The sequence below is a fragment of the Denticeps clupeoides genome, unplaced genomic scaffold (genome assembly GCF_900700375.1).
Source record: "Denticeps clupeoides unplaced genomic scaffold, fDenClu1.1, whole genome shotgun sequence".
NCBI classification, from domain to species: Eukaryota; Metazoa; Chordata; class Actinopteri; order Clupeiformes; family Denticipitidae; genus Denticeps; species Denticeps clupeoides.
In genome coordinates this window covers 135,995-155,349 of record NW_021630113.1, presented here as the reverse complement: position 1 = coordinate 155,349, position 19,355 = coordinate 135,995, and the positions used below count along the sequence as shown (strand labels likewise).

Sequence of the window (19,355 nt, the reverse complement as noted above, 5' to 3'; positions counted from 1 at the left end):
CACAGTGCAGGATCTCATTCCTAAGAATTGTATGGGTGTGTACTTGGGTGGGGTCTTTCACAATAACAGAGGCTGTCCATATGCTGTATATTTAAATAATGGAAAACATAAACCTTCAGACTGGAACTTTTGCAGTTTATCACCACATCCTAAAGTCAGATCACTAGTGGTGCTGACGAGGGAAGTTCTGTGGTTGTATATGAAATGTGTTCTTAATGCATTCCTTAGAGGAATATTTTCATGCTGAAGAGGACATATCTTGTGCTGGGGTCCAGGTTGTCTGTGCTTTTGCTGTCGGAAATAGCGTGTGCAATGTTGCCTGTGTGAGGAATATGCATCTTACAACAATGTGCTCATTAATATGTCGCGTTGTGTTATTTAGTTGGATCGGTGCCGGCATGGCCTCCTCAGGGAGAACACGTGGGAAAGATTCATTATCCCGGCCTTTGTTTTCCTCTCTTCTCAGCACTTCTTTTCTAAGACCCGCCGCTCTTTGTTGGTTTCTCGGCCTTGCGGATGAAACTCCGGCCGACACCAGTTTCTTGTTAGGACCTTAAACAAGCCGTTAAGTCACCTGCAGCTATTTAATTGCCTTGGAGGAGCGGCGGCGCTTGTCGCCGTCTGTGAGCAGATGCATGTTTGATGGCAGCGATAAATCAGGTTTAATAGGACCGGGAGAGGCTCAGAGACCCAGAGAATCAAATTCACACCAGGGCCGCACTTAAAGTCACCGTGTATGATGGGAACCCGGGCTGGGTGGCCCTTTATTCATGCCCACACGCAATTAGCAGTAATACAGTGGCAGGGAAAGGCTGCTTTTTCATGTGGGAAAGAGGGACGAGGCCAGACTGAAGGTGGTATATCAGAGATTTTGGCTGGAAGTTAAGAATTCCACTCCCATTCATCCTGTGCAAACATTGGGGATCTCGTGTGGTCATTATCTCCCATCATGCCCTGCTATCTAGGTATCTGACAGAATGCGTGCATTACCCTGGTTGGGTGAATTGGGTACAACAAGGTCTGGTTTCCTGAGAACAGGGATAGATGCATTTCCTGCTGGAAGAGGAAACACACACCATGATAACAGCCCTAGCTGATTTATGTTATCTACCATCTGCTCTGCTCTGTGTTAAACTATGCATTCAAGAGAGATGGAACCCGCCCTCTCACTGCACTGGATGAACCGGAGTTAATTGTGAAATGCTTTGCAGAAAGGACTTCATTTCAAAGTCATTTTACTGAGAAGCCTGGACTGAACCCCCAGAGCCCCGCCTGAGGCAACAACAGACATTTGATTCCCATCAAATGTCTTCTTTATTTTCCCCCCTGCATCACAATCTACTCGTCTCACCTATAAAGGAAAGAGCCGTTCCCTCAGCTGCAGGTGGTGAGAAATGCAGACAGCAGAAAAGAAATGAAACTGAGCAAACAGGTTGAGGGACAAGGCTGGAGAGAACATCGAGAAGAAGCGACTCCTGTTGTCCATGACTGAGAAGCTGACTCCTGGTCATTTGGGAGTTTGGGAGTTTAAATTTAAGACATCATGTCTCCTTGAATTTATTAACTTGGTTCTCACCAGTCATTTTTTTCCATTTATAAAATGTTATTCTCTGGTCTGTCTCCTAGTAATGTGGGCCATTGTTCAGGTTTACAATGGACATTGGCAACAGAAATAATGCTATAATAGTAAACGGTAAATTCAGGGACAAAACTCAAGGACTCGCCAACACACACACACACACACACACACACACACACACACACACACACACACACACACCTTAAAATTCTTTCTAAGCTCAGCCTGCACTACTATCTTGAGATAAGGTTATACAATATATAATAAAAATCCTGCCTGGATTTCTGAAATCGCAGCCTCAGGTTTCAAAAAGGCTTCATTCTAAAACTGTTGTGACCGTCAGATTTATTGCAACCAACGTATCCATGGTTATTGGATGATTTTTGAAATACACTTCTTCTAAAATAATATAAAAATTTTAAATTAACATACAGTACAGGCCAAAAGTTTGGACACACCTTTCATCCAATGTGTTTTCTTTATTTTCATGACCATTTACGTTGGTAGATTCTCACTGAAGGCATCAAAACTATGAATGAACACATGTGGAGTTATGTACTTAACAAAAAAAGGTGAAATAAGTGAAAACATGTTTTATATTCTAGTTTCTTTGCTCTGATTACTGCTTTGCACACTCTTGGCATTCTCTCGATGAGCTTCAAGAGGTCGTCACCTGAAATGCTTCTCCAACAGTCTTGAAGGAGTTCCCAGAGGTGTTTAGAACTTGTTGGTCCAGCTCACCCCAAACCATCTGGACTGGGTTCAGGTCCGGTGACTGTGGAGGTCAGGTCTCCACTTTTTGTTAAGTACATAACTCCAAATGTGTTCATTCATAGTTTTGATGCCTTCAGTGAGAATCTACCAACGTAAATGGTCATGAAAATAAAGAATGGTGTCCAAACTTTTGGCCTGTACTGTAAATAATTTTGTGTCTGTCTCTTCCTAGAAATAGACATGCTTTGGTTGTTGCCAGCTGTTCAATGCTTACCTGAAGCTCCCTACATCAGTGTTCAAATTCCTGGGTATCTTCATCTCTGTTGAGCACCACACCATGTATTAAAAAAGCCGCACAGAGACGAACAACCTGGGTCAAAAGCTTTTTTTCTGCTCTTCCATGGCGAATGTGCTGACATACTGCATCACTGAATGTTAAAGAAGCTGCACTGAAGCAGAGAGGATGAGAAGGCTTCAACACATCATCAGCCCTGAAGACAGGGCAGACAGAAAATATTTTGAATGGACCTTGCTTTGCATTGATTTAAGCCTCTAGTCAGTGCTTCAGGAATCCACACAACATTGAATGATATAGGAGTAAATAGTATTTTTTTCCATTAGCATTACAACGTGTCATATAAAAAGTACCAGTAGGTGGAACTGTGGTAGGGTGGTAGTAGCGTAGCGGGTAACACACACGCCTATGAACCAGAAGACCCAGGTTCAAACCTCACTTACTACCATCGTGTCCTTGAGCAAGACACCTGAGTGTCTCCGGAGGGGGGGGCGGGACTGTCCCTGTAACTACTGATTGTAAGGCGCTCTGGATAAGGGCGTCTGGTAAATGCTATAAAATGTAAATGTAAACTGTTGTCCAGTGACTGTGGCAGTTAGTGTTGTTTTTGTCAACAAAATTTTTGACAAAATATATTTGTCAAAGAACCTTTTTGATGCAACGGAAAAAGGGCGAGACGCAACGTAAATGCTGGTCATGAGACGCTAATTACATCAAAATATTTAATGTAATATTGTTGACAAATAAAAACTAGACTAAAATCTCTCTTTATTTTCGTTATTTCTTCTTGTTTAATCGTGTTATTAAGTCATGGCTGGGTGCTGGGTCCCAGCCTGCACCGATCAGCCTGACAACCGGCTCTAATCATGCAACGTCCATGATCAGGGTCCTGCTATAAGGAAAGAGATGGCAGCAGATCAAGGCTGCTGCCTTAACGTGGACTTCCTCAAATTACGTTCCTGTCATTACAACACACGCCCTTCTAGTCTATTTTTACTCTTTTTGGCCCTTGTGCCGGTTCTTTTGTTCTTTTATATAAAATCCCTTTTTGTCATGTCCCGCCTCTGTGCTTCCTACACTCCTCAGCCCCGAGACGTATTTCTGTTTCCTGTCTCCCCAATCCGGTTGCACAATGCCCATTTGTGCATTATTTATATTTCAGAATGCTTGTGGTGGATTATCAGACGTCTGGTAGAAAAAAACAAAGCGATCTTAGGACACTTTCTTTACAAAGAAGTGGAAAAGAAAACAGAACGTATGTCGGAAAACATGGGGAGATATGCAAACAATGGAATGGATGTCGATTATTCTTGGGTCTATATAATAATAAGATAACCTTGTTTTAATTATGAAAAGGGTTTGACTGTTTTTGTCTGTTGTACTTCATACTTGTACTATATTGACTGTGCTTTCGTTGACTAAAACTAGACTAAAATATTCATGGATAATTATGACTTAAATGATTAATTATGGCATCCACAGGAACACAGGACAGAAGTGTCATGATCTGACTCTGAGGGGAGTCAGATGTGCTCAATGTTGTGGAGCTAATTTGTGTGGCAGTATAAATGTGTGCCTATTGTATCGCGATTATTGTCATGCCTTGGAAAGTGCTTGTGTTTTTTGTATTAAACGCCTTGATTGTAAGTTGCGTGCATGCATCCATCCACGTTCTGCAGACGTTCATATTCTGTCTGTTACTATCGGTAGAGTGCAGGGTTTTGGCTCTCGCTGCATTTCAGTGTTCAATGGGATCGCATTTCTGAGTGTTGGCGCTCAGTGTCCCTGACCTGGAGCAGAGGCCGGGTGTTCCTGTATGTACCAGCCCAAATCTGCTGGATGCAGGTTCATACAAAATGACATCATGTGTGACCTCTGAACTCAACACTACCCTGAAAACCTTGATTCCGATGGGAAAAGGAGAGAGCGGTGCTGGAGGATTGTTTATTTGATGCCAGGCTTGCCCTCTGCCCCACGCTGTAGAGATAATCAGCCCGTGGCGATCCCTGCTGCAGATGCCAGCTATAATTACCCAGGCTGTTCTGTGATGGAAACTAGGCACAGTCCAGGGCGGGGCACATTAACATTTCTTCATTATGTAAATTTGGCATCACCAATTTTACCACAAACCAACTTAATATTCGTTCACTTGCTCCACTTCACTGATAATTCTATCTTTAGAAATAGAACATCTTGATTGGTTGGGGGGAGAATGTAGGCGGACTCAGTCGTGTGATGTAGACCAGGAAGCACGTAGGGGTAAATGGTGTTGAGTTCATTCTGATGGCAGGAAGGGCATCTGGTGCTATATTAATTATGCAGATCATCCAGACAATTTTCCATCCCGGGTCGGTCGAGAGCCGGGTACACCGAGTACGTTGGCCGAAGTAACCTGGCAAGAGAAATAGAGGAGGGTGTAGCTTATGGGCGTGGTGAGAGAGGACAGAGGACGGGGGGAAATGGAGCAGCCAAAAGCAGAAGAAGGCCATTCATATGTTATTTAGTCAAGTCAACTTTATTTCCAAAGCACTTTAATTTATATTTTCTGCATCAGTTCCATTCAAAATGTCATGTGGACCTGCTGTGGTGTTACCAGGCTGGAAACTGGAGTAATATTAATATTAATATTAATGCGGCTGCACCACCATTCCTACACATTCCCACGCACTTCAGAATTTTAATCCGAGTCATTACTCATCTTAATCGGACTCATTATGCGCTTTACCTGATTTCCTGAGCCTGGAACTCCAGTATGGCGTGCACTAGAGCAGACTAGGTTTTTGTTGGTATTAATTTTATTTATAGTTCAGAATTTTTGATCCGATCTGTTGATTATGTAACGGGTGTTCATATCTCTGCTAACACATCTTGCTATCATGGTTCTTTGGAGCTCAACGGACGTTTCCTGTGTCACGGTCTATTTACAGGATTTCTTTCTCTTTCAGAAGGCAGTAATCGGTCTCTTTTTTTTGTGAGGCATGCTGGGAAAATTCATCAGGGCTGACGGGCCAACTGAAAAAGCAATACGACGTGTTTTCTAAAAATATGTCCTGTAAAGAGGGCTGCTGGCGTCTCAGAGCCGCTGCATCTAATGAGCAGCGACAACGCGCTTAGCGCCCAGTGATCTCGTGAAACACGTGAAGAAACGCGATCATTTCCTGCAGCTCTCCTCTTATCCCAGTCTGACCAGCTACAACTCTCTACCGATATTCTATTCTGTTACAATACCTGAGATGTTTTATTAAGATGGCTTATTGTGGGCTAAGTGGCTGTGTTGGTACAGTGAGAAACATCGCTTGCTCCTGTGCTCCCTGCATGCCACACCCACCCCAAAGCATTGACGCAGAGCGTACAGTTTTCAACACATACTATATTTAAAATGAATTGTACCGATTAACTTGTTTTCATCTCTTCCTGTATAAACTGAGCCCTCCAATGCATGGAGGTCTCCAATCCAAGTTCTGACCACACACACAACTGCTTAGCCTCATTCTATTTGATGTATAGTGGCTTGTTCCATGTACAGCATAGTAAATGACTGAATCATGCACATCAAGTCAGGAAGACGTGGTGGGAAGGAAAAAAGAACAGACCCGGAAATGTCTGGATCGTGTTTCATATGTATATATATATATACACACACACACACACACACACACAGTATATATACAGTATATATATATATATATATATATATATGTGTGTGTGTGTGTGTGTGTGTGTGTGTGTCATTTACCATTAATGCAGTGACATAGAGGAAATTTTAAGGTGTGGAGATATATATTGTGCATTGTGATATAGTTTCAAAAATAGGTCATATCGCCCATCCCATGTAGCTAAAATATTAGCTTGAGCGAGCACTTTTACTTCAATTGACTGGACTCATTGACGCGGTGTAATGTACCGTGACAAATGTCATTAGCGCCTGTGAGCGAAAAATACGGTGGAGTAGACGGAGAAGGACCAAACGACACACGTCCATCTCCAGCCGCTCAGATGTGTTTCTAATTCACTTCACCGCCGAATCAACGTGTGACATTTAATAAGCGGTGCACAAACGAATCCTTAATGAGTCGGAAAACACGCTTAATGGCTGTTTGCAAGCCAGGCTTCATTAAGTGGTGTATATATTATTTAATCACAGAGAGAGAGAGAAGGCCCAGCAGGCATCTTATCTCCCACCTTCTGATGGTGTCTGCTGGAGAAATGGGCTGGAATGGAGTTCCTGGTAGAACATCGTCTGAACAGCAGCACGGTTCATTTTTCCTGCTGAAAAATGCAGGAAACAATCAAGCGATTGAGGATATTAACTGGATTTCTCGCGGCCAGTCAGAAGGCCAGCTGCTGTTCCGAAATCCTCCCAGTTGATGAAAATAATGAATCAGTGTTAGAGTATTCGGAAACAAATTTAAATGCATGAAGAGCTAAGAGCTGTTATTCAAGATCTTGGTGTTAGTTCATCATCCATCGATCAAGTTCAATAATTATTTTAATTTATTATCAAGGTTCTGCATGAATTTGTAGCAGAAGGATCATTTTCACTCTGTGTTCTGATTGGATGTGGTGAACCTGTAGACGTGGTGCAGACTGGGTCAGCAATATTAAATCTCATCAAATAAAACCAAGTTGTCGTATCTGCATTGCTGCCGCTGGGAATTATTAATTTTTAAGGTTTTTTTGGTTTTGAATACAAATACTTCATATCACAGTACCAATCTGGCAATTATGAGAATAACTGCTTAAAAATCTGTAATGATTATTATATTAATTCTCTCTGCCTTCATATGACATATGACAAAACTGCAGATGAAAACACGCTTAAAACCTGATGACAGCCTTCTGGCTCTTTATGACCAGACATAAAACGGCAGGGTCTGTATTTATTCCAATAAGAAAGTGAACCCTGTCCTCCTCTGACACGACGTTTAGAACGATGATGGAAAGGAAACGTCTCCCGCGACGTCACTTTGTTTTCTGTTCGGGCCCCCAGTGAACAGGGTGCGGTGTTCCTGAGACAGGATGACGGGTGGAGGAGCACAAATGGCTTTTTTTATTGCAGGCCCTCGACGTAGCGAGTAATCCGTCTCTCCGCCTTCTCCGTGCCGAGCCGTCAGCTTCTTCTGACGTCCTGACTCCCTTTTCTTGCCGTGTGAAGACCAGTGAGTCTCTGGTGGAACCTTTCAGGTGGTCACCCTCAGCCAGACAGCAGTATGACCACAGACCCGTGTTATTAATGCCAGGCCCTTTCACTTCAGATCCTGAAAGGTGTGGTGTGTGTGTGTGTGTGTGTGTGTATGCACTTTAAAACACTAAAACACTACAGGTATTGATCAAGCTTGACTGCTGTTGACGAGGCTTTAGCAGAAATTCGTTCATCGGCCTTCATCTACTGAGCTGCCAGTCTTTAACACTGTTCTTGTGTGTGTGTGCTTGTGTGTGTGTGTGTGTGTGTGTGTTAACAGGATCCAGTCAGGATCGTACCTCAGCACCGGCTGGTTCACCCTCATCTTGGCCATGGACATGTGCAAGGAGATCCACGTGTACGGGATGATCAACGACACGTACTGCAAGTGAGTCTGACAAGCCTGTGTGAAGGATCTCCAGCCTGTGAGTGTCAGCGTGTGTGTGTACGTGTGTGCGAGCGTATGTGTGTGTGAGTGTCAGCGTGTGTGTGTGTGTGTGTGTGTGTGTGTGTGTACGTGTTAAAATCCTGCAACATCCCACATCGTGGACACTGTTTCATGCTGCAGTGGTGGTTCTACTGGCGGTTCTACTGGCGGTTCTACTGGTGGTTCCACTGGTGATGGCTGAGCAGGTAAGGAAATGGACTTGTAATTTGGAAGGTTGCGAACTGCCAAGCTGCCGCTCAGGTCCCCTTGATGAAGAAGACTGATGACACAATCTGGAGGAAACTACAAAATTTGCGCAGATCTTTGTTTTTTGATGCACCAGCAGTGACTCAGCGATGATCCACTGATCCTCTAGGTGCCATAATAACCCTGATGTTTCTGTAGAAATCGTCCTGGAGGCAAATGCATTTCTGTAGTGAAATGGCCAAATGCCTCCATGCATCCAATTTCAGGTTATAACATTTTCTGTACGTCCTGTTTACTGACTAAGCAGATTCCAAAACCACAGCATGAACGACTTAAATGACGTTTCTTTTAGAACCTGTTTTTTCCTATACATTTTTTTCACTAAATGTGTGTGTACTGAGCCTAATTCAAACTGGTTTATTAGAGTGGGAACCAGTAGCTTTTCACCATCCATCCATCCATCAGGCCTGGCTTGTTCTGGTTCGGCGAAATTATAAGATGGACTTTTATTTTGAAATATAAATGGTCAAGTAGTGAAGTAGATGCCTGTACCTGATGGAGTTTATTTGTTGTCTATATGAATAAACCCCCATCCTTTTTTTTTTTGTTGTGCATCTATATAATTACCACAAATTGAATAAAAATGCAGATTTGTATTTTAAGGTATAAAAAAATGTAGCGCAGTAAAAATCTTATTAAAGACCATTTGAAAATGGGAAAATGGACCATTTGAAAATTTTACAGCTCAGATTTGTTTTTTTACTTTGCTGGATTCCTGGCTTCCTTTTCGCGCAATATTTCATCATCATAACCCCACCCGCAGTGCAATATCTATTATTCATTTGGGAATTAACGAGTAAACTCTGATATCAGCCACAGCTCACTGGCTGCAGGCTGGTTAGTGCTTAAAGATAATTCAATATTTATTAGATTACCTATTACAAATGCAGCAATCGCTCTAGAAATACAGTTTATGGAACATATTGATCGGTGGAAGAGTTCTAAACAATTACATTTTAACATTTGTAAAATGATGATGATAATAGCAGTTCTATTGAATTCATGCACTGAAGTGGGAAAAAAATAAGTATACTTTAAAAAAAAAAAATGTACTCAGTGTTCTATATTACAGATGTAATTCCAAATAGTTGCTGATAAATTGTTAATATTAATTATTAATTGATTAAGTTTATTGCCTGAGTTTATTTATCTTTCCTGTGTTACCAAAAGACGTTAAGAAACATGCCGATTGCCACAGAGACCAATGAACTGCTGCTTGAGTCGTCGCCACGCCTGCACTCATTAAAAAGAGAATAACTTCTCTTTTTAAACCTCGTCCACGTAGGTGGACATCGGTTTGAGAACGGAGCTCCTGGGTTGCTACGGGTTTCAGAGCCCAGACGTCACAATGGTGTGAAGTCTCTACCACCTTCTCACCACATGCAGCAAAGAACTGCACATCAGAGACAAACACAAAAAGGAAGCAGCACGGCAGATCCACTGGTCCACGGCCATCGTTGCCCGTTCTTAAATTCCTGAGCCACCACAACTTCACACTTATAGTAAAATGAACCATGAACGTCATTATCGGTGTTTTCAAGCCTCTGAAGGTCTTCTTCTTCAGCCAGTCTTTCATTCCTTCCTCTCCCAAGCTTCAGTGTGAAGCGACCATGTTGGAGTATTCCCGTTAGTGTCGGGGTTCCAGGATGACCACACCGTGGAGAGCTGGTGGGAAGCCACGAGCTGAGCCACATTAGCAGCTGACCCCAGTGGCACCGGCTGGAATTGAATAAATTTTTTCACGGCAAATCACTGACACGGCTCTTCACATCACAGCCGAGGAAAAAAAGCGAATAGGCAAGATCCCGGCCTGAGATCACCTCAGTCCTCTTCACTGTCATTTACATTTGTGGCATTTATCCGGCGCCCTTATCCACGTGCTTTCATGTTCCCATCCATCAAGTAATCAGTTCTGCTTCACTAGGACTCGAACCGTGAATACAATCATTTTACTGAAGGTTTTCTTGCATTTTTATACAACTCATTCATAAACAAACTGCTCATTCCTCACAGTCAACCATTTATTATGATGATGATAATAATGGACGGTTATGAAGTTGACCACCTCATTTCTATCTCTCTACTGCAGTCATGGGGTGGAAGTGACCCGGGGGAAAGTCAGCTGGAACTCATGTTGGACATTATCGTTAGTTCCTCGGAGGGTCAGATTGGCTCCCGCTTGCTCTGTGCTGGAAGAGTCGATAGGTCCGCGATTCAGTTCGGTGGCACATGAGAGCGTATATGTTGGGAATATTAATGTGTGTATGTTTTCTCATCAGGACCGAGGGCTACAGGAAGGTGCCCTATCACTACTATGAGGCAGGCAGTCGTGACGAGTGCGCCGAGTACCTCCTGCACGAGAGCGCGCCGTACGGCGGCCACCGCTTCATCACGGAAAAGGCCGTCTTCGCCAAATGGGCCAAGACCCACAACATCAAGTTCTTCAACCCCGAATGGCAGCTTTCATGACCCGGGGACCAGCACAAGGCCATGTCACCAGATGTGGCCCCGGGTCCCTCTTTTCCTCCTCTGAGAACCTGAGTGAACCAGCGGGTCCGTTAGAAGATCCAATTCCTACGAATGCAGACAGCTTTGTATGTAGCCTGGAGAAATCATTAGAGGAACAGCACTGGAGACGGTGGCAGAGCTCACATTATTCTTCTGGACCCAGCTTGCATGAATGGACTGTAAATGTGTAATCATCATTCTAATCTTCATCATCGTCGCCTTCACTGCTGCTGGAGCTCAGGAACAAGAACCTGGGATTAAAAAAAAAAACACTAGAGGACATCTTGTAGATCTGCATCCACAGAATATCTATTTTCTCTCGCCAAGTGTGCCATCTTCAGACAGCAAGGCTCTTCTGTTTCTGTGCCTATATGATTGTGTAGCATAGAGAACCTCATCCTGTGGCGCCTCCACATTCTGGACCTGCATGTGGGTCATCGTTTTATACATATCTATAATAATCAGAATATCCATGTGAGGGGGGCAGGAATCCCGCTGTACCCACGGTGAAAACTGTGCAGATTTTATCACAACATCCTTTTTCTTTTGCTTTGGATTTTCTGGTTTTCCTGGTGAATCCTGGTTTTTCCACATTTTACATAATTTTATCTGACTGAGTTGGAAGCAGTGGAGAAAAGCGGAATACAAAACCAGGAGCCGGTATTCACCACCAGGAATTGCCATGGCCCCGCCCCAAATTGGCAAGTGAAATCAATTCATCACAGAAATTAGCAACATTACATATGAAAAAAATTACGCACAATATTATGATAAACGCATGCAGGATATTAATATTGTCAAACCCCAGACATGGATTCTTCTCCGAGGCCGACAGCTCTTGTACAGACAATGATGGGGTTTTATCTGGCAGCTCAAGTTTTTCCAGCATAACTGGAACCTTTTACAAAGGATCTAGACGTTAGTAAAAGTTTATAAAAATGTCTGGACGAGCTGGTTGGTGCTAATGTTGCGTTCGATACCATTTTTCAAGTCTTGTGCTGTTCTGGATGAGCGACAAAACATTTCGACCTGCACTAAAACACATATTTAACACGGGAGCCAATTCTATTCCTGAAAGGAATTTTATTTATTGTAGAAGGTCATCAGCCAGTAAGGACTTTAGAAAGTCCCCTATTATAACATTCTTTTTGCTTTTATATCGGTCTTGATGGTCCCTTAATTCTGTATCTGAAGTGTCTTTTCGAAATCCTGCCTTGGTGCAGAATCACAGCCACAGAATTTACAGCCAGGACGTGCCGTTTCGCGCCGTGTCTGTAGCTTTAAATGCTAATGAGGAGGCGAGAGGCGGGACCAGGAGGAGTTAATCGGTCAGCCAGTTTCTTTCAGGTCTTTTTCTAGCTATTTACTGTCACTAGTAGCATTTTTACCGTGATCTGGACTCCAGTCACAGGTTCCACCTCTGATTTCTTTGCTCTGTGGTTGAAGTGCTTTTTTTTTTTATTTGTACGCACTCAAGTGTCCTTTTGTTTCTTTTTTTTCTTTCTATTTCTATATATTATATGCAAACACTCGACTGCTGTCTAAGTAAGTATTACTGTAATGTGACCATGTTTCCTTTAAAAAGATCTTTAATAAAACAAGTCTGTCATGTGGATGCTGGTGCCCTGCAGCCCAGACGGGGTGAACCGTGCGCTAATCGTCCAATCAGTGAGCAGCAAAATGACTTTTATACGCCCTGAATTTACACACGTCCTTCCACTTTCATCGTTTCATCTCTTACCCTGATGACTATTTATTTCATAAATTGTGTCTCTGGACAAATGTATTTATTCCACATGTGGAGTCATGTGGAGTTGTTAGTGCGTCCACGCCTGTACCTGCAGGCAGATGTTGAGCGGCGCGGGAAAGGCCCGGAGCGGAGGCGGGAAATGGACTTTCCACTCGTGTCCACGTGTCGCCCTGCTGCATTAGCCGGGCGCTAGGTCCAGGGCCCCGCCCGCTTTTTTGGCGGGACTGGGCAGCGTGTGGTCGATGCTTCCGTGGGGGAATTCCCGCGTTGGGCCTCGTTAAATGGACCCCGTTTACAGCAGTGTGGCCATCCTGCATGTCCACAGTTTATCCGGCCTTTTGTATTTTTGGTATTATTAATATTCCACATCATGTGCGGAACAGATGGCTCAGCCATATGTGCCACGCTGCCACTTCCGATTTGACTTTGTATGCAGAGTTTCAGAATATTGTCCAGAAACTCTGTGGACTTTTGTCATTACAGAAAAGTATGCATATCATGTGTTCACCATTTGTTGTCACCAACATTGTTAATCAAAAAAAAAATAATTCTTTATTTTCATTTCTTTGTCCACGTTTTGTGTTGTTGTGTTTCATGCTTTTTTGTACACTGTCTGCGTGTGAAGTTTATAATAAATGGAAATGTACTGAACTCTTGTCTGTTTTAGTCTTTTTTTTTTTTTTTTATAAGATGAAGATCTGCAGGAAGATGCAAAAAGTCGGGTTCAATGCAGCCTGTTTATTGGCCGGGACGAAAATAACCGGCATAACTAACAGGATCATACGTATGCCTGGGGTGGAAGTGAGCTTTGCCGTGTGTCTCAGACAGAACCACGGGCTTTTAATGAGTTTCTTACAGCCTTCAGCCATTTATAAATGAGCCCAGGCCCCTCGGCAACATATTACTTTAGGAAGATTTATATTAAAAAAGTGTCAGTGAACAAAACTTTCATGAAACTTACAAGAGCAAACACACCAAATACACTGAGAAGTTACACAAAAAAAAACTCAGATCAAAGGGGAAAAACACAGAAAATGATCTAATCTCAGCAATTTTGGGGTTCCGCCACATGTTTTCTGATGTCGTATACACCAGGGATAAAAGCACTTGGTTTGACAGATCCACCCATGGTAGTCTAAACTGCAATGTCCCTGCGGCCAGCATCCTTGGCACCAAGGAGTGACATCTGGTCATGTTGCTGATGGTCATAAACCTTCCACCTACATGCAGAAAATAACTCCTCTATGGGATTGAAGAAAGGTTTGGACTTATGGTTTGGACTTCAAACCATGTTGTGATTTCTTGAGAGTGAGGGAAAGCCACAGTGTACCAGGTGATGACAAAAGTCCTCATGTTCTCTCCCTAATGATCATGTTCTGGAACCAGGTGCTGGTGAAGATCGTTCAAAAAGGCAAGGAGGTATGCCACTGGTATGACAAATGCTTGATAGCGTAACCACATTAGATTTCAAACTGGCAAAGTGCTCCAGTCTTGTTTGCTCCACACCACTTTGTTTACCCAAATGTCGTCTTCTGCGATCAGTGGGTGCGGGGTCACTACTGGTACCCAAAGTACAGAAGGTCACAGCTGGGAGCAGATCCTTCTCCTATAGAGCTCCGCAGTTGTGGAACGGCTTGCCGGTCAGTGTCCGGGACTCAGATACAGTCTCAGTGTTTAAAACTGGAAACACATCTGTTTTCTCTGGCCTTCTGTTAACGTCCCAGACACAGTGTCAATTGTCCACTTTATCACCGTCCCCCTGTTAAGCACAGACAGTGTTAAATTCACCCTAGTTAGGTTCTCCTAGTTAGGGTGCTGGGACACTGTAGCACCAATATACCACTATAACCAAGTATTTCAGTGGTTATAGAGGGGCAGTGGAGGCCTAGCGGTTAAGGAAGTGGCCCCGTAATCAGAAGGTGGCTGGTTCGAATGCCACTGAGGTCCCATTGATGAAGGTACCGTCCCCACTCGCTGCTCCCCGGGAGCCTGTCATGGTGCCCACTGCTCACCAAGGGTGATGGTTAAATACAGAGGACACGTTTCGCCGTGTCGCAATGTGCTGTGTCTCACAATGACAATCACTTCACTTTCACTATTTCAGTCGTACAATGCCAGCATCTGCCACTCTTTGATGCATGAGATGAATAATCTTGTCTTTCTAGCTTTCTAACTACTACATTGACTACATGCCAACGCTTTTACCCAAAAAAGAAGGTGCAAGTGCAAGGCAGGGTGCCGGTGGTCTGGAGTGTTGGGAGTCTTCTGGATAGTAATGGAGCTGCTCCTACGAAGGCTGGTGGCTGGTTCCTCCATGCAGATGAACCTTTCAAGACTGTCCACCACCCAAATGCATCCAGACACCACAATCTGGCCACTGATGAGTGGGACAGTCATCTAAAACCTGCGTAGAGATGATCATCAGTGACCTGAACTGTTATGAAATATTAAAATGGTAAAACCTTGAAGATTCATCTCTTCTCTCCGCGAGGCTTGAATCCTTCGTTAGTGTTGTCCAGGGGATGATTAAATGGCCGTCAGTACAAGAGGAGATCTCTTATTATTCTGCTGCTGCTGGAACTGTGAGCCGCCTCGGTCTGGTTCTCCACCGCGGCCACTGGTGTGTTCACCCCTGAAACGAGATTCCGCTCCCCAGCATGCCTCAGGGAGCAATTTAATTAAAGCCGGAGTGGCATGAGAAAAAATAAAAATAGAGTCCTGATCTTGGCTCTGCTGTCGCCACAATGGGGTCGGCCGGGTGAGGCGCCTTCACCTGGGCACGCTGTCCCCATGCGTCCCCTTTCCGAACAACGAGAGACAAAATTATTCCCCCAGAGCATACGGAGTTTTCCGAAGCAGGAATGTGTTTTAATTTCATCTGTTTTTAACAGAAATCTTCCAGGCTGTGAATATACGGCTCGCCACCATTTTACTGGACCTGGGCCCGTATTTCTCTCGTTTTTTTCCTGTATTCCTGCTAGTCGGGGATGGTGTGAACCCTCAGCACTCATTTAGAAGATGTTGCTGCTGTTGCTGTGTGTGGTGACACTGGGGACCTTGAATAGGGGACTTTTTTTTTGTCCTTTATATAATTAGAAGAACGTCCAATCCACCCTGCTCATTAGACACAGCGGAGAGAGGGAGAATACAGACATCATTCTGAAGACTAATGACCAAGCGCTGCACCGTAAATTAGCTGTGAGTCTGAAAATATGCCAGCGGTCGGAATGTCTGCTCTATACGCTGCACAATTACAATTAAAAAGATCATTTAAATAACAACTTTTTCACAGTCGACTGCTGTAAATATTTTTTTATCAGTTGGTATTGACAGACAGTTTAAATCAGTTGAGGCTGTTTTGTTCCAGACTGGACCGTGACCGTCTACCCCAACGTTCCTCACAACTGTGCACACACTGGTCCAGTCCATCCTGGAGTCACACATTTTCAAACTATACTTTTTAAAATCTGTTAACCCACAGGCCTAAACAGTGACACTCATGGTCACAATGACACACTTTATGGCTCTAACCGTTCCAAACCAGCCAAAATATGCAAAAGCTAAATTTGCCAAACTACCAATCCAACATTACAAAATACAGCCCTGTATTGTGTGAATCAGGGCACCATTGCTTGTCACTGTAGTCTATTATCTTACATGCCGGAGCCATTTGTTGTCTTTCTGCATAGACTGTGACACATTGGCCTCATGACAAAGAATTAGATCCAGAATGAGAAATTGTTTGATGCAAATTGTATTAATTCCAGTATAGTTTTTTAATTTTCACACTGTGCTGTGGCTGTGAGAAATCAGAGAAATCAAAGAAATTACTGTAACAAAACCAAAAAGTAAAATATATTACAGTCACCATGGATACTCAGTCTATTGCCCTACTGCCCTGATTTCACGCAGCATTATGGCTTTTTTGTTACAACTATGTTCACAATGGCGGCCTCCTTCTCCCTCTACCAGCAGAGATGGGAATGAGAAAACATGCATGTAGAGTCGATCAGTGAAGATATGTTCTATACAGCGACATGACCTGTTGTCCTTCTGAAAAATCCTGACAGTGTTCCTGTTCCTCTTCCTGTTCCTCTTCCAGTTCTGTTTCTGTTCCTTTTACTGTTCCGTTCTGTTGTTGGTAGTTGCCTAATGGGTAACACACTCGCCTATGAACCTGGTTCGAGCCCCACTTACTAACATTGTGCCCCTGAGCAAGACACTTAACCCTGAGTGTCCCGGGGGGGGGGGGGACTGTCCCTGTAACTACTGATTGTAAGTCGCTCTGGATAAGGGCGTCTGGTAAATGCTGTAAATGTAAATCTTCTGTTTCCGTTCTGTTCTGTTTTTGTTCCATTCTGTTCTGTTCCTGTTAGGTTTCCTCTCTAAGTGAAAGGCCATGATTGATAATGTGATTAATGACAGTTGCTTGAATTTCGATCTGACTCCACACCTCCTCCCAGTTTCTTTGATCTAGAAAAACTGAAAACTGTGTGTATGTGTGTGCATGTGTGTGCGTGTTAGTGCGTGTATGTGTGTGTTTGTGTATACGTGTGTGAGTGTGCATGTTTTGTGAGTGTGTGTTTCTTTACATGTGTGTGGATGTGTGTGTTAGTGTGTGTGTGTTGGTGTGTGTGTGAGTGTGCCTTTATGTGTGTGTGTGTTCCGTGCGGCGCTCGGTGTCTCTGCTTTTTTCCACCGTACCGTGGATTGATGTTCAGTTTGCTGGTTCATCATCTGAAGATGAGTCAGCTGCTTCCTCGTCGATGAGAACCGGCCGGTTCCTCACACCTCCGCCGGTCCATCACTCTGTTTTTGTTAGTGAGGGTGCAGTTTTGTAAAGTTTGTGTCCGTACATATTTCATTTATAATCATATTCACAAAAAAAGCCCATGGTGAGAAGAAAAAGCCATCTTCACCCCTGATTAATAACCAGTGCAGGCCCCAGGGAGGAATTACTGGCTGGTGTAGGGAGAAGGTTCTGCAGCTGATGGAATGGTTCTGAAGAACATCTCAGTCGAGCCCCACGTTGGGGCTCTGAAGGCCGCTCCTCAACGTTCGTGTACACGCACAGATGAAATATTGAAATATCATTAAAATATCTCCAACTAACATGGATGTCAAGGCTGCTCCCGTTTCCACTCTGTAGTCACGCCGGCGCCTGGTGGGTGACACCAGGGGACTGTCCCTGGATCTGGTTGCAGCACTTTTTTTTTGTCTTTAATGCTCCCGGCTCAGAGATGCAGGATGTCAGCTCTGTTTACCTCAGTCTCTCATTTAAACGGCTTCCGTATAGAAACTGGCGAAAGCGCCGGTGGTTTAAATAGAGCCACTCCGCGCTCCATCTCATCTCCACCCCTTCTATCAAAAAGGGCCGTCTGGGACGACTGGCGTGATGAAATATTTACTCCGTCGGACAAATATGCTGCCGCAGAGGTCGTGTTGTAAAAACCAAGTGACAAACCCTCATTCTGTAGGTTTATTCAGATTCTACGCTGCAGGTAATAAACTTGACCCCTGACCCCTGTAACTGTTGATCATACATATACATTTACATTTACAGCATTTATGAGACGCCTTTATCCAGAGGGTTAGATCAGTACAATCAGTACTTACAATCAGTAGTTACAGGGACAGTCCCCCTGAAGCAACTAAAGGTTAAGTCTCTTGCTCAGGGACACAGTGGTAGTAGGTGGGATACGTCACTCTGCATGAAAATGTAAAGATTAATAACACTGCGGCTCACATGCATCAGATCCGTTTATGGGGGCTGAAACGCCGCAGCACCGCTCAGTCCCGAGTCGTTTCTGCAGACTCGCAGGAGAAGCACCACGAATGAATCTTTTCCCATCATGCTCCCTGTTCTGGCCTGTCTGGATGATTGAGAGTCTGTGGAGCAGCCGAGGTCGGCCGATCTTATCAGGATCACACACTGTTTCGCTGATCCACCATGAAACGGACACGCCACACAGGCAGCGTTCCCTGTCAAGCCGCAACGCTCCAAACACGCGCCTTCTAACTGGAGATGTACGTTTTAAAAAGTCATCATGGAGACACCACCCCCACTGGGCCAGTTCGGAGGTTGCCGGTTCGAATCCCGATCCGCCAAGGTGCCACTGAGGTCCCCTTGATGAAGGTCCCGTCCCCACACACTGCTCCCCTGGCACCTGTCATGGTGTCCACTGCTCACCAAGGGTGATGGTTAAATACAGAGGATGGAGACTTCACCAGATGATCTCACACGGTGTTACTTGTCCCCAGGTCCAAAGCTGTGGAACATTCCAAGGGACTGGTTGAGGATGATAGTCCCTCCTGATATCTCCTGGAACTCTAAAACACTCCACACACAACTGGACTGCAGGAACCTCCATATTCCATATTTCCTGCATGAATCTCTCTGAGCTTTGCTGACCAGATCTGGATGGTTCTAAAGTCAGGCACTTTTTTATTGGTTTCACACATCTATACTGTTCTCTGTCTACAACTTTGATATATTTTCTGGTTCTGTCGATGTGTTTCATGGACGAAATGAAAGTTCGTGTAAAAGGGACACGGGAATAACCGGGACGAGAAGCCATGAGACGCTGGCCCGTGATTGGTCCGCGCAGGCTGTGGGCGGGGCTCCGTGGGAGC

At 44.1% G+C, this 19,355-nt stretch overlaps 1 protein-coding gene across 6 annotated transcripts in view; it reads left to right on the top strand.

The window, feature by feature from the left end:
* LOC114783740 (alpha-N-acetylgalactosaminide alpha-2,6-sialyltransferase 3-like) overlaps positions 1 to 13,373 on the top strand; it is a 38,545-nt gene extending 25,172 nt beyond the window's left edge. For 3 of the 6 annotated variants that reach the window (XM_028969255.1, XM_028969250.1, XM_028969249.1), the window contains 2 exons: positions 8,051 to 8,158; positions 10,554 to 10,916. In XM_028969255.1, coding sequence (XP_028825088.1) covers positions 8,051 to 8,158; positions 10,554 to 10,782 — 337 coding nt within the window. In that variant the 3' untranslated portion in view covers positions 10,783 to 10,916. Of the gene's footprint in view, positions 1 to 8,050; positions 8,159 to 8,338; positions 9,545 to 10,553 lie in introns of those variants that run through there. The other 3 variants (XM_028969254.1, XM_028969251.1, XM_028969252.1) reach the window with 3 other exon arrangements.
* The last annotated feature ends 5,982 nt before the right edge of the window (positions 13,374 to 19,355 follow it).